At 40.7% G+C, this 15541-nt stretch overlaps 1 protein-coding gene across 2 annotated transcripts; it reads left to right on the top strand.

The window, feature by feature from the left end:
- The first annotated feature begins 138 nt into the window (after positions 1-138).
- On the top strand, positions 139-15409 carry SRD5A1 (steroid 5 alpha-reductase 1). Of its 2 annotated transcripts, none has more exons than XM_074576261.1 (5): positions 139-549; positions 2744-2878; positions 9024-9125; positions 11244-11394; positions 14218-15409. In XM_074576261.1, the coding sequence occupies exons 1-5, from the start codon at positions 186-188 to the stop codon at positions 14282-14284; spliced, it is 819 nt and encodes a 272-aa protein (XP_074432362.1). In that variant the 5' UTR covers positions 139-185; the 3' UTR covers positions 14285-15409. The 2 variants fall into 2 exon arrangements, with proteins under 2 accessions (XP_074432362.1, XP_074432363.1); XM_074576262.1 differs by having other exon boundaries at positions 2712-2878.
- The last annotated feature ends 132 nt before the right edge of the window (positions 15410-15541 follow it).

The following is a 15541-nucleotide window of genomic DNA, read 5'->3' as shown; positions in this document are numbered from 1 at the left end:
GCATGCGCTGGCCCTCCTTCCGGGCGGTGCCGCTGCCGCCGCCACCCCGGCGAAACTTCCGCTTCCGAGAGCCTCTTCCCACCCGCCGCGGCTACACCAACCGGGGGGCGGAGGCGGTGCGGGACACGCCCCTCCCCCGGCGCCGATTGGTCGGCGGAGGCGGTGGGCGTGGCGCCTGACGACTGATGAATGGAGGCGGCGGGGCGCGTGCCAGTAGCGCGCTATGGGGGTCGGTAGCGGCGGCGGCGTGTGCGCGTTCTGGCGGCGGGTGTCGGGCCCGGAGGAGCAGCGGCTGCTGGAGCTGCTCTCCTACGGGCTGGTGGCGCTGGGCGCCGCCTCCGCCCTGCTCCTCCGCTTCATCCCCATGCCCTACGGCCGGTACTCCTCCCGCCGCTTCGGCTGGCTGCTGCCCGCCCGCCTCGCCTGGGCGCTGCAGGAGCTGCCTTCCCTCCTCGTCCCGCTGGGGCTCGCCGCCTGCGGGGGGGCTACCGCCGGCGCCTGGCCCAACCGGCTGCTGCTGGGCTGCTTCGTCCTGCACTACGCGCACAGGTGCGGCCCCTTCGGGGCAGGGGGGAGCGCTGGCAGCGGGCACCGGCGGGGCTCCGGGGTGGGGGTGTCCGCCCTCGGGGGGCTCCCGCTTGGGCTTGCCCGAAAGGCGGGGGTGGCTGATGGGAAGAGAAGTGCGGTTCTGCAGCAGTTCAGGGTCGGTCTTGATAAAAACTGTTAGATAAAAACTTAGTAGAAACTTGATAAACTACTGTTTTCTGACTACAGGGATTGACATTCTGCTGTTAATTCATGTGTATTATTTAATATCAAAATCATTAAAGCCTTTCCTGCTTCTTTATGTTAAGTTATTCTGTGTTTTTTATGTGAGCTGAGCAAGTAATTACTGCTTTATTTTACTGCTGTGTGGTGTGCGGGGGAGTGCCATCATGGCACCTTTTGGAAATGGCATAAAACCAGAGCGTTTGGCACTCTCAGTGTGTGCATATCATCTGTACCCTACAGCTGTACCTCTTGTCGTGGCCCCCCTTCACGCAGTGACTGGGCCAGGTAGTCTTAAGGACACAGTTTTCCAACAAGGAAAGATCAGCTGTGGATGCTGATATAATGTAAATTTAATAATGCGAAACAGGAGCTATCTTCCTGTTACATCTTTCAATGTGTTGCTCATTTTGGGAGTTGGAGTACACAATAGGGGGTTGGATTTGATCGTCCTCATGGGTCCCTTCCAGCTCGGGATATTCAAGGATTCATTAAAATACTGGCAAAGCTGACTGAGGCTGAGTGCCCCATGTAGCCAATGGTATTTGGTGAAGCTACTCAGGAGAAGTCAGCTTGGGTGGAGCTCAGATAAGATTTTGCTCTTCCTGTCAAGTCATTGGCAAAAGTTACTGGTGGTACTCCACAAGTAGTTTTGTAATCATGCTAATACAGCTGAGGTAGATTTGCCAGGTTAATTTTAAGATGAGTGTGTGGCTGATACATGGTTGTTTTCCAGTTCTTATTGTGAGAAGCTGCTGCTTCTGACCAAAAGTATTCCACATCCTCGTGGTCGAGAGGGATGCAGCGTATAGTTGGGCTGGTGGCTGACTGGCTTTGCAAACCCAGGAGTGTGTCTTTACTCCTGCCTTTACCACTCTTGAGAATAAAGAGAGGATTAGCTTTTGCATGGGATCTTAACTCATCTTCCATGTCGGGGAACAGCTAGAAACACAAGACGAAGGTTTGTAGAGAAAGCTGAGCTGTACCGCAGTTTCTCTTTTCCAGTTGTTTATTGCTATTGCCGGGCTGATGGACTGTTTTGTAGATGAATATAGGCTGGAAGAGACCTCTGTTATCCTATTCCATTTGTTGTAATGTAGCGGGCTTTAAATAATCATATTAATGACTTTATTATGCTTTCTTGAAAGCTGTTACGGTTTTGCTTCCACTGGAAAGGCTCCTTTGAAGCAGTAGTCCTTGGCTAGCTGGAAAACATGTGAAGAATGCTCAGGCTTCAGTAATCCTGCTCCTGTATCATTCTAGATTGTAATTAAACTGATAGGTGACTGGCACTTGGTGAGCTACATGAGGCAGGGTACAAAAACATTCATCTGCTTTTCTTGTTTGGAGCTTGTTTGTTTACTCACGTAATCCCCTGGGAAAAGCAATCAAGGTGCCTATCCCAACTTGGATGGCACTTGTGGATTTGCTGTGCCTGTAATAGGTGTGATAGGGCAGACCAAGATAGTCAAGGCAAAGCAATTCATGTTTTTAAGTGACTTTTAGGGCAAGGAGGAAACTGAGCTCAATTAGGTTAATTTCAAGGAGATTGGCTTTCCCTGTGGAAGTGCTGGTGGATTTGGTGTATGGATTGTGAGACCTGGCTTGTTTCACAAAGCTTGGTGATTCCACTGAGGATTTGGGAACAAAGGAGGACAAAAAAACCCACTGTGCTTAACATCTGTTGCCTTCGCTGCTCTTGTCAAAGTAACTGTTTTGGATACAAAGTTCAAAATCTCTCACTGGGCTGATCTTGTAATTCTGATTAGTCAATAAAATTAAAATTAGGTGTTAAAAGCAAGTAACTATGCTTCTGAACTGGGATCAAAGACTCCACTAAGATTTTGGAAAGCAGAATGATATGGACTATGGGTTGCAGTTTTGGACCCAAAAAGTATCTTTTCTGTTTGTTAATACAACACTTCTTCCTTTGTTTGCTATAGGTCGCTCATATTTCCTCTTCTCATCCGAGCAGGAAAACCAACGCCATTTTTCACTTTTGTGCTAGCACTTCTGTTCTGTGTTTATAATGGATACTTGCAAGGCCGAAGCTTAAGCAACTATGCAAAATACCCTTCAGGCTGGTTAAAAGATCCACTTTTCATTACAGGTGAGTTAAAACATGCTATAAGAACATTAGGAGTAGTTTTCCTTTGTCTTCAGAGCTTTTATTTTACCTTCATCCCATTTTATAACTTTTCTCTTAGTTAATTCTCGTTTGCTGTAGCTGGAAGCCTTTTAACCTTGCTTTATTTTACAACTGTGAACACAATGACATTTTCTGTAATGTCAGTGCTAGATGAGCTGATGGCCATCTTTATTCTTTAACACCAAAGTGAATGTGATCATGTATTTTTTTTTCCAGTATAGGAACCTGAGGCCTTAATGCAACCAGCAGCATACAGGTTTAGAATATACAAAACAGACTTTCTATATAACATGTAGATCAAACTGAAATCCCTTGTTTCTCGACACTGTAGGTAGTTTTTATGTGGTCAAACAGAAGTGAAGATATTCATGGAGTAAAAATCCAGTAAGGGTAGCTGCTAAATACCACTTCTAATGCCAGAAGTTCTTGGTGTTAGGATATTTATACATGCATGCACACAGGTGTACCAACCCACACACCCATGTAATAGGAATTGGCCTTGTCGAAGACCAAAGCTGGCCCACAAGGAAAGGGGGTGGAGGGGTTGGTCATTCACTCCTATCAGGAAGTCAGGTTACATTTCGACCTGAAGCCATGCATACAATTAAGAGGTTAAGATGTTTAGTGACAAAGCATTGTTGTTGCCCTATTTTTTTGTTTCCTAGGCATCTACGTCTGCCTATTGTCAAAACCATAGTATCATTTTCCAAGGAAATCTTTATAGAAAGATCTTTGATCTGAAGATAAACTGGAATATTTTGCCTTGTCAGTCAAAGGCAGAATACTGGGCTGTGTGGATCCTTGGTCTGACCCGGTACTGTTCTTGTTGTTATTTGTGAGCCTAAGCAAGTTAGTGTTTCTCCCAGATTTCTCAAGCCTTTTTGCAGCAAGAATAAGAAGATTTTGTCTTTATTACAGTATTATTGCAGATGACGATATAGGACTACTGTGCTAAATGCTGTCATGACTATAAGATTGAAGAAATTTAAATCAAAATAGTTTCTCTTGCCAAGGTTAAGAGGCTTGGCCTCTGAAAATAGAGAAATTGAGGTATAAGGGAATGACTTCAGTGGGCACTAGGCACTTGGATATACTTGAAATTCTCTTGGTACTCTTGAAATTCTAGTCTCCTTAAACTTGCATCCAACAAAAAACTGATTAAAAGGTCTGTTGATCAAAACTGTTGAAGACTGATGCACCACAGACTTTATTTCTGGTGTCCTAGTTTAGTACCTTAATCAAAAGATAACTCAATACAGTACTGTAAACAAATAATGAGTCAGGAGCCATAAATCAATTCCTCCTTACTGAAAGATCTTTAAAAAATTAAGGTAGCAAGACTGTTGCCCAGGTTTCCTTAGTTTTTTTTGAGCTTTAAGGATTTCTGAAAGGCGTAAATGTATAAATGATAATAGTTAGGTTCATCTGCCTTCTGTGTATGAATTTGATTTGGGTTTGCTTTTTGTTTGTGTGATTTTATGTGTTTTTTTAATAGTACTAGTTTAGAATATATGCTTATATATATTTGTTTTCAGTACTGCTATTCATAAGCAAGGTGTTGCTTTCATGGCTATTGTCAGGCAAAATACTGCTTTAAAATGTTATGCTGAAAACTAAGAAAGTGAAGGTTCCTGATATACAGACCAACCATTTTAATAGTGTCACTCGCTGGCTTTAAGACTGTTATTACAATAAATCTTAAGATAGTTTGCTATGTCTATGAAACAGCCAAACCTGAGACTTATTGTTTCTCTTATTCCTGTAACTACGATATCTTTTGGGCTTTTTCTGGTTTGTTTTGTAGTGCACATCGACACGATTGGAACATAGTAGAATATAATTGCTATTTGGTATTCATCCTGGCTAGGTACCTCCAAATATCTGCCATTTGTGTTTGTAGCTTTGGTCAACTCAAATGCAGAAGTGCTGTATTGTACATTAGATGCTCCCTGAACAACCAGACTATTATATTCTAGTTCTTCAAAAACATCTGGCAGTGTCTTTAAACCTCTGTTTAAAACTAATAAAAAAATAAATTGAGTAGAAGATTAGAAAATAACAATAGCAGGAAAACATATTTGCTGAGAGCTAACAAGATATTTCTTTAGTCTATACAAAGTTACATGTGGAAGAGAAATGGGAGAGTGTCTACAAGTAGCAGCCACACAAGGTTCAGTAGTTGGAAGCTGAAATGAGATAAATTTGCAGTGAAGACAGAAATTTGGAGGAGTGAGGCTGATTAACCATCATGGTGGGAGGCTTCTAACAACTGATGTTAGTCAGCTCTGTGGAGCTTTAGCATTTGGATTGACTGTTTGTTTTCAGATGCAAAGGAGTTAATCGTGGGAAAGCAATAGCTTTTTATCTACACCAGCAATTGATTTGGAGCAGCAATACAGTTTTGATGTGGTTCCCTCATGGTTTCTGTGGACGGTGTGCTGGTTTAGTTCAGAGCAATGAACTCATCTGTTTTCGGAGGAAATGTTCTGCCTCAAATGCAGTACAACACTTAAAAAAAACCATGAGCTTGTAAACCAATGTGGGAACAAACTCATAATCTTTCAGTGGGTACTTTATGCATGTTTGTCAATAAAAAGCTTGTGAACTTACCAAGAGCACCTGTGTGTGATACCCTAAAGCAGTGAATGCTACAAACAGGGGCATATGCGTGTTTCACCTGTGTGTTCTTTCCTAATCTGTCTGCACTTCTAGTTGGAAACTCCTTCCTTCCTCTTCTTGCTTTAGCTTCATCAAACCCTTTGCAGTATGCCATATGTCTTTTCTTACTCCTTTAAATCACCATTAAATTACTTCCTTTTAATGTTGATGGCTAACCTTTCCGTGTGTCAAAACATTTTTTTCGCAGCAGCCCTGTGAAACAGAGCAGTACCAATAACTCAGAAGATGCAGGTGACAGAACATCAGCACCTAGTCTGTTGCGAGAGGCTTTTTATTTGGCAGCTAAGCACACACAGAACAGACGTGAAGAGAGCATGGGCATTGTCTGTACTGGGGTATGGTGTCTCATGATTGAGGGATGAGGGTTAGTCAGTATCTATCCCAATATCTATAGGCATCTGGATGCTTCAAATGATCTTACGCCTTCTTGGTAAGAATAACCATGCTATCTGAGATGAGGTACTGGTTCACCTGACGTGTCTACCAGGCACTTTCAGTGCAGCTGTAGAAAATGGCCTCCTGCCACTTTTATATGGCATCTTCCACTCCATATTCCTGAAACCCAGAGTGGGGAGGTGACCCAGACAGCAGTTACCATACTGTCATTTGGAAATAGCCTGCAGAGCAGGAGTAGGTCTTCTTGTGTGAGAGTGTATATGGGTGAGGGCAAAGAGGGCACGGGCACAACAACGTGCACGTAGCTTTCTGTTGCGCTGGTGGTTTGGCAATATAGACCTAGTTACTGTCCTTCTTGTGCAAGTATTCTCCCATTATGAACCCAGTCCTTGACCTCCAGGATTATCCTGATGATGGTAAAAAGCCTCTTAAGTTTAATAGTCTCATGAGGTCATCTATGTTCTGTGGTGCATCCCGTGGCTCTGAGAATCCACTGGAGTATGCTGTGGCTCCCTTCCTGTTTACGTATCTGTGTTTGCCTTACGTGGAAGCCAAGTCATGCAGATCGTGGTGCTTACCCAGCTCTTGACTCTGTAGAGTGCCATCCCAGGGCTGAGCCATGGTGAGAACAGTGAAGTACCATGCCTACAGAGGATAGACACAGGGAACATGGTTATGCAGTACTTCAGGGGAAAGTAGATCTTCAAATTGGAGAGGGTTGCTGTGAAAATAGCCTACATTCATTGGCTTGTTGTCCATGAAGAGAGATTTGATTGTTTCCTTCTGACATGTGGTAGTTTTCAAATAGGAGGGATAAAAAAAATGCAAAGAATCAAATTAATCTTCTATAGGAATTGGGCACTCTTAGAGCAAGTTCCAGTCTTCATTATCTGACAAGTTCTTAGTAGTTCATATACTAACTTAGAGATACCAATATGGAATTCACAGGTAACATTCTCCAACATTTTCTGTGGCATTTCAGAGAAATCAAAGGGTCTCATTGCCTCTCCTAAGAAATCTATTATTCTTCCTAGAACTGATACTAACTTTCAGTATAGATTTTTTCCTCGTGCTAAGACTGAAGTAAACTAGCAGAAATATTGTTTACATTTAAATACAATTAACTTGTGTGCTAATTAAGAAATTTCATTTTGAATTATTTTATGGATAGAGATAATAACTTGCTTATTTAGTTGTATGAATAACATCCTTTGTTTTCCAAGGTAGTCTCAATCTTCTCCAGCAATTATCAAATTGATATGTAACTACCAATGCTTAAGAGAAGCAAACTTTTTGTTGCTGGATGCAGTTGAAGCTCAATATTATCTGTTCAGATAGAGATCTGTTTTGAAGAAAAAAAGTAATCTGTTTTCCTAAAAGAAGGATTCAACAGCATTTGAATTATTATTTCAAATGTTGTTGTTGGTCTGTAAATGCCTCATGTTGATCTAATCTATGTTATGATGGTGTAATTGCACTGAATATATAGTTGAAAGAATTATGATAAAATTTTACTACAAAAGACACTTTGTATATGGCACCTACAGACCTTGATTTGCTAATAGAAACTTATTGCCCTGTGCTGTATGAACAAAAGGTTAAGAAACTTGCTTGTTCACGGGATTAAACTTTGCTACAAGTGTTGTAATTTAAGCAGACTGTAACAAGCTATTAAAACAAAATTTTTTATTTACATAGGTAAATATGGAAAGAGCTTTCATAGAGAAACCTCAATTTCTCTGCAGAGCAGTTATTTCCTCCCAATTCATGTGGAAGCAGACAGCTAGGTCCTTTAGGTAAATGTAGCCCACAAGGGATTGAGAGAAGAAAGCTGCCTTACAACTTGTTTGAGAGGCAAGGTCCACTTACATCTGTAGCTTCACTTCAAAATAAGCTTAAGTCTTGGTAAAGTATACTCTGATGGCCTACTACTCCTGTAACATGGCCTTATGCATCGGGGGGGTATCCACTTAGTCTCATACTACTGGGCTTCTCTCTATCGAAAGAGAACCATCTGAAAGACTCAAGTTATGTGTTCAAAAAGGCAAAGCTTTCTTTATCTGGAGTGTGAAGTGACTGTTCTAGAAGCACTTCACTGGCATTTACGTGGTAATTTAAATAAAACTCAATGGCTTTGGAGCTGGATTCAAAGCAATATGATCTACCATCAGACCCCAAATGTTGTCTACTTCTAGCAACAAGGAATGCTGCCTTCAGAGGAAGATAACATAGGTAACGTAGCCAGAGACTCAAAATGGAAGAGTGAAAATACTGAATTTCAGTCCTGAATTCCTTTTGATTTAACCTGTGCAGTTATGGCAACAAGGCCAGGCTGGATGGGACTTTGAGAAACCTGGTCTAGTGGGAGGTGTCCCCACCCATGGCAGGAAATAGATGATCTTTAAGGTCCCTTCCAACCCTAACCATTCTATGGTTCTATGTGGGATGCTACTATAATCTCAGTTTCTATGAAAACCTGGTATAAATGGTTAAGCTGTCTTGCCAAATGACACAAGAGAACAGTAAATAGTGCACAATTCCTTCACGCTTTTATTATTGCTTATGTTGCAAAGAAGTCTGCTGTGGAAATGCTAGTATATTTTCAGTACAAAAAAGGGGTGGGAGGACAACACCAGGACGTGTCCTTTTGACAGGAATGGGAATGTCTGATTCTTCAGTGTTTAAAATTTGTATGTATTTGATTTTTCTATGTGGAAGTTAGGGAAGTACACACATTACATCTGTATATATCCACATGCATACTTTTATGTAAGTCTAGCAACATAAGAATAAACTATATGCTGAGAGTACTGTTCCTATTTAGAGACCTATTGATTACTGTGAGCCTTTGACTGAAGATCTCAGTGTGGGATTGGGATTGTGGAGGGTATCACTAGACTTGCTTATACTGTGTACATTATTACACCTCTGAGATAATATACCTAATATGTGATATGGCTGTAGTTTGTTTTTCTGATCAAGCACTTCAGCTCAGTGTATTAAAGATACTAATTTAAATATTTCTCTTCAGGCTTTATAGGGTGGTTGGTCGGCATGGCAATCAATATTCATTCTGATCATATTCTCAGAAATCTGAGAAAACCAGGGGAAACTGGTTACAAGATACCAAGAGGTGAGTAAAAATGTTACAGGAATTTGTATAGCAAAAGAAGCATCTCATATCAGGAGAGTCTGAGAGTACTAATACTGTTCAGCCTGGAGAAGAGAAGGCTCAGGGAGATCTTATTGATCTGTATACCTACCTGATGGGAGGGAATGAAGAAGAGGGAGCCAGGGAGACTCTTCTTTGACAGGACCAGAGGCACTAGCCACAAATTAAAACACATGAAAATCCATCTGAACACACTGTTTGCTGTGAGTGGTCAAACACTGGAACAGGGTACTCAGAGGTTGTGGAGTCTCCATCTGTAGAGATACTCAAAACCTGACTGATCATGGGCCCTGGGCAACCTGCTCTAATCTGACTTTGATTGAGCCAGGGGCAGTTGGACTAGATGATCTCAAGAGGTCCCTTCCAACCTCAAATGATTCTGTGTAAAGATAACCTTCTAAAGCTTGGTGTATTTTAAGGGAAATAGTCATCTGTCTTACCTTAAGAAGTGATTTCAGAATGTGGGAAACATTATTCCCCTCCCTTATGCCAAGTATTTTAAGGGATCTGTTTCGTGATATCATGTCTTTTGTGAGTCTTTGAATTTATGACCAACTTTGACTGTATTTTTACAAAGTGGTAAAAAAAACATAGCATTCCGCAACTTCCGTGAGAATCAGCAGATAGGTGGAGAAGGAAGACTTAAATTATCATCCCAGTAGGGGGGGCAGGCAGAAAGCACTTGGCTACTTACGCAACTGTGTATGGCTTGGCCCATCTTATGTTGTCCCAGGTATGAAGAGGGAGGGATCTTAGGTAATCAGAGAGCAACAACTGCTGCGGTAAGAGAGGACAGAAATCCAAAGGAAGTTAGGCATTATAAGTTCTGGCCTTCATGGGAAAATAGAGAAAATCAAAGTACTTCTTAGATAACACTTACTGCAATGTTAATACTTGTCGATACTTTTGGAAGCATTAGACTCTTCCAGGTACATTAAACTCAGTGAGAGCAGAGAAATAAGTTACCCCTGAATTTAGCTGTTTCCCTGAGTTTTTCTTTAGTTGTTGCAATGTCTTGGATTTCAGTGAAGTTTTCTTAATAAAACTGGGGGAAATAGGTATAGAAGACAGTAGGTTGTTATTTTTCACCAAGATGATAACTTCATTCTTTAATAGATGTAAATCCAAGTGCCCATGTAAAAAAATGAATATGGACATACTGTGCTATGTTCAGTGTACAAAAAAGTTCTGAAGGAACTAAGATGTTATTTGCTACACAATTAGGAGGAGTTGGTCTTTTTGATATTGCTTATCCAATTTAAGTGCTAGAATTCTGCCTCTCTCTTGTCAGAAAAGCAAAGTAATTAAAGCAAGGTCAAAACATGTCCTTTATTACACTTGGCAAATACGTGTGTGTTTAGTCCCACTGGTAAAGCACATACTGAGATGTTATCAATTTGTACACTAACTTTGGAATCAGGGTGAAAGTTCTTTTATAAAAAATTCCCAGCAGGTGAATACTGACTGTTTAAGCATAATCAGCTGTGAGACGTGTAATGCAGACTGCCAATTACTTATTTCATTGAGTGTCAGGGCTGAAGTAGTAGACCTGATGGGGGTGCAGGAACAGAAGGGGAACACATTTTAAGCCAGAGGATAAATTTGGAACTTTAATCAATAATAATAATGTTCCTAATTAACTTAATTTCTGAACTACTTAGCATACAATGTTTAGTTTCTTTAATTTAACTTAACCCTAGGAGTATTTTCTGTGACTCTTAAAGGGAAACATTTTATATTTTTACATATTTAAAAAAATATTTAGCTTATGACAAAGAGCCAGCTTGATGTCACTGTTAATTACTTACAGAGGCATGAAATTGCTTCTGATACTGGTAAATCTGCTTTTCTTCCACGATTTAAAGAGGAAAAATGGAGCTGGAGAAGGTCTGTCTTAGAATGAGGTCTGAAGTGATCCTTCTTAGTACAGCTTGAACTGAAAAACACTGCTCCTGTTGCCTTTAAAAATCTATAAATAGAGACATTGGTGTTATAGCTTTTATCAGACTTACAGTAAAAGACAGCATTGTACATCTCCTTGATTTTGGTGCTTTTAGAATAACTCTGTCCTGCTTTTAGGAGGAATGTTTGAGTATGTCAGTGGAGCCAACTTCTTTGGAGAGATCCTGGAATGGTTTGGGTTTGCCCTTGCCTGCTGCACCATTGAAAGCCTTGCATTTGCATTGTGTACGCTTTTCATCTTGGGTTCAAGGGCAAAACAGCACCACCAGTAAGTGTTTGCCTTATAATTTCTGTTGTCTCTATGCTACACTTTCCAGTTTACAAATTATGCCTCATGCCATAGGGATGTTGCAGAGCAAGTCTTGTGAGAGACTTGGCTACTGCAGTGGAGAATTATGATGGAGAATACTCTTTGAGTAGTATTAAGCACTGCAGAATTCCAAAGGGATAGTACTAAGCATGAGGAGCATAAAGATACACAATGTACAATGAGATGGTCAAAATAATGGCTTTTGAATGAACATAGTTCATCCTGGACCTGTGAAGATTATAGACACAACTGGAAAATTCTTCACTCGATCATATGCTATACTTTCCCTTGCAGCTCAAACTTATTTCTATAATATTAAAATTTTGAAAATCACTCTGATGGCTTCTGTTACAGGCATCCTTTATAGTCAAGTCTATATCTATTGTCTATAATCAAATATGTAGACAATATGAAAACAATTCTGGTAGGCTATATTTAATAAAGTCTCTGCTCTATAATTATAGTCTGACTGTGAATGTACTATGTTCATAGTGTGACTTTCCTGCTAGCAGAAGAATCATAGTTGGAGAAGACTTGTTTCTTGAAAGAAATAGCAAGTTTTAAAGAATTTGAACACCTTAATCTCATTTTGTTATTTTCAGCTTCCTGCTTTGGTTCTCATGCTGAAAGTTAGTGCATAAGAGGAAATAGGCTGAAAGAAAGCCATTGCTAACAGTGTCGGAGTAGCCACGGCTATGTCTATTGGAGTCTTGAAAACCTTCAGAAATTGAGTTTTTCCTGCACCTTGTTTGTGGGTGTTCCAGTTCTGTATTGCCCTCCCAGTGAACAAGTTTTTATACTATCCAAATGAACATTCCAAGCCTGTTGCCTATGACCATCTGTCCTTGTTTTATCACCTTCTGTTGCTGAGCAAAGTCACAGAATATCTTAGGCTGGGAGGAACATCTGAAGGATTTCCAATCCAGTCATCTGGTGTGACCTGCTCCAACCACAGCTAACAGCAAGGCTATACCAGGTTGCCTGGGGCCTTTGAATGTCTCCAAGGGTGGAGGTTTCAGCATGCCTCTAGCAAAGCACTGGAACAGGTTTTTTCTTGTCCTCTTGAGGAAGAGGGTTTTTTCTTATGTTCAGTTGGAATTTTTCATATTGCAACTCTTATCCCACTTGTCCACTTGCTGTGCACCTCTGAGAAGGTTATGGCTCTCTTCTCCCCAATATCACTGTAGTTAGTGGAAGACTCCAATTAGATCTGCTTCTTAACTTCTTTTCCAAGCTGAACAAGCCTAGTACCCTCAACCTTAATGACCATCTGCTGGATTCTTCTCAGGTTTGTGAACCTCTCTGTTGCACTGGAAGCTGAAAACTGAAGGCAGTAATGCAGGTGCAGGGTCTCAACTGCTGAGTAGTGGAGAAAATAAGTACTTCCCTTGACTTGGTGGCTCTATACTTGTTCAAGTGGGACAGTATGCAGTTAGCCTTCATCATTGCAGGGATCCATTACTGGCTCGTGTTCAGTTTGTCCACCAGGATGTCCGTGTCCTTTAGAGCAGAGCTGCTCTCTAGCCAGTCCATCTCGGCCCTCTTATTTTTGCATGGGGCCACTGCATTCCAGCTGCAAGAATTTGCATTTCATTCATAGTTTTCCTCCATTGTCTTAATTCCCCTTCCAGTACCTATAGGCAGCAATAACAGGGCCACTTAGTCTCTTCCTCACCAAACTAAGCAATGCCAGGTTCCTCAACCTCGTTTAGTTATGTTCTTCAGGTTCAAATTCCATGGTTGGTTTCTGTCTGTCTTAAGCCTTGAACTCTTTCAGAGCCCTTGACTTACAGAGCATTATGAAAAGCTAAGGGTTGTTGAAGGAAGTAATTTCCACTACAGGAAAACCCATAAAAATGAAAAGGGGTACAGAAAAAAGCCCAACTAAAAGTAGCAAATACATACATGTGAAGAAATATTTTGGTGTAGTCTGTTTAGTCTGAAAAACTTAGAATAAATGGCTGGAAAGGATAAATGGTGTAATGCTGGTATCCCACAGCTGCAGGTAGTCATGTATTGTGTGTTCTGTTCTTTGCTTATTCCACCTTTCATCTTGAAATTAGCTATTGATAATATGCATACCTGCATATTTGAGGAGCCCAGATGAAGTTAATTCCTTTTTTATTTTAGAGAAGCAGAAGAACAAATATTTGAAAATGGGAGTAAATGTATTTGTTATATAAAGTTGACCAGACAAATAATAACACTTGGTAGTGCTATGCATTTAGTCTTAAAATTGTCTGGATTTGAAAATAGTGATGGTCTTTGAGGGGGATGAGCAGCAAGGCTGGCGTAATGTTTGTCACACTCAGTTTGATTATCCCCATCCTGACTGGAACTGAAGATGTCTCTACCCAGAATAGGGTCTGTTATTCCAGTATGTGAAGTATCCCTTGCTTCCACATGAAGTCGTTATGCAATTCAACATGTTAACCCTTTGAATGTTTTTTTTTCCACACTTCTATTTCTAAAATACAAGTACACAGGATGCATAACGAACATACATCTTACAACAGGCTATTGTTTCCCTGGCTGCTCTTGCCACATCTGTTTAGTTTGATTTCCTACTGCTGGAAGCAGTAACTTTGTTTTGTTGTAGCTGGTGATTAGGATGAGTTGGTAAACAGCAGTTTTCTATCCAGAGTAGGTTCTAAAAACATTTTTCTGGTTTGTAGCCAAGAAAATGTATGGGTTAAATTGACCACGATGTAAAATTACTTAGTTTACTGGACAGCATTTTGAAGACTCAATACTCATCAGATTTCTGTCTTTGTTTTTCAGATGGTACCTTGAGAAATTTGAAGACTACCCAAAGTGCAGAAAAATTGTGATCCCCTTTGTGTACTGAGTTGTGGTTTTAACACTGTTTTTGAAGTGACGGCTGCTTGTAACAGCTAATGCTTGACAAGCGTTGGCTGGTTAACAACACTCTGATCATCACTGTGACAAAGCCTTTGCATCAGTGCTGCTATTAGTTACTGCTTTTCCTCTTAACGAAAACCCAAATCTGATGGGTGTGGTGAATAGGAACACAAAAGCTTTTCCACCAGGGGCGCACCATCATAAATACGTTAGGCAAAGCATCCGTATTCACATCATGGAAAGTACTGTACAGGACTTCTGATGCTTCCTTTTCTGCCTGTACAGGCTTCTGCTGTTTCCACCTGGCGAGGCCACGCTGTCCTGAAGATTGTGCAGTGAGCACAGTCGCCCTCACTGCACTCTGGATGCTGTGTTCTGCCTGTTATTTGCCTGCATACACAAATGGGGTTGACTTTTTTTTTTGCTTGCCTTTCTTCCTCCCACCTGCATTTCCAGGAGAATGGGTGATGCAGACCAAGGACATTAGATGAATATAGTTGCTGTTAGGTAAGAGACAGTGTTCTTCCCCCTCTTTGCACTTTTATGCAGGTAGGGACACTGTATAGATAATACTTAATGCCATTTACATAAACAGCTGTAGTGCTAAATTTCCCAAATAATAGATTGTCATCTGTCTTTCAAATTTGATAACTATCTCAATATTCAGTATGTGTTTTGTCACTCAATGCTATTTTTGGAAGGCATTCTTTATTTGGGATACTTAGGCCAGTCTAGCACTGAAAATTGTATAATGTTTTCTAACTTATAAAAAAACCTTAAGATTTTTACAAAATTACCTTACCATGCTGTTTAAAAAAAAAAATCAGGTGTATTCCTTCTCCTGTTGATAATGGTCTATATGATTTTATATTCCAAAAATCTGGAACCTTTTAGTGCTGCTTGTTTTATTAATGTCAGTTCTCACTCCCTTATGTTTTTTTGTGGTTCCCCCCCCCCCCCGCCAAAGGACTCCAAAAGAGTTTCAAAAACATAATGGGATTCCAGGCATACTGGCTTTAAAAAAAAAAAAAAACACGCACAAAAAAAACCCCAAAACTCTGCTGCTAATATACTTTGGAAATCTATGGAAATAAAACTTTTGCCAAGTGTCCTCTGAGCCGTTTACACTGTATGTTGGGTTATGTCCTTCAAAACAAATTGGTAATATAATTTTGCCAGTTGCTGACTTTTCCAGTATGGTATTACAGTAAGCTTTGTCTAAAGCTCAAAATTCTGTCTCTGC

Source organism: Larus michahellis, chromosome 2 (assembly GCF_964199755.1).
Source record: "Larus michahellis chromosome 2, bLarMic1.1, whole genome shotgun sequence".
Classification (NCBI taxonomy): Eukaryota; Metazoa; Chordata; class Aves; order Charadriiformes; family Laridae; genus Larus; species Larus michahellis.
Note: the sequence above shows the minus strand (reverse complement) of the source record. Positions and strands in the feature narration are given on the sequence as shown.

Excerpts from the sequence above, each read along its gene's own strand:
- SRD5A1 (XM_074576261.1), top strand. The coding sequence starts at position 186 with ATGAATGGAGGCGGCGGGGCGCGTGCCAGTAGCGCGCTATGGGGGTCG. Across the intron at positions 9,126-11,243 it reads TGGTTACAAGATACCAAGAG|GAGGAATGTTTGAGTATGTC; the intron begins GTGAGTAAAAAT and ends TCCTGCTTTTAG. Across the intron at positions 11,395-14,217 it reads AGGGCAAAACAGCACCACCA|ATGGTACCTTGAGAAATTTG; the intron begins GTAAGTGTTTGC and ends TTTGTTTTTCAG.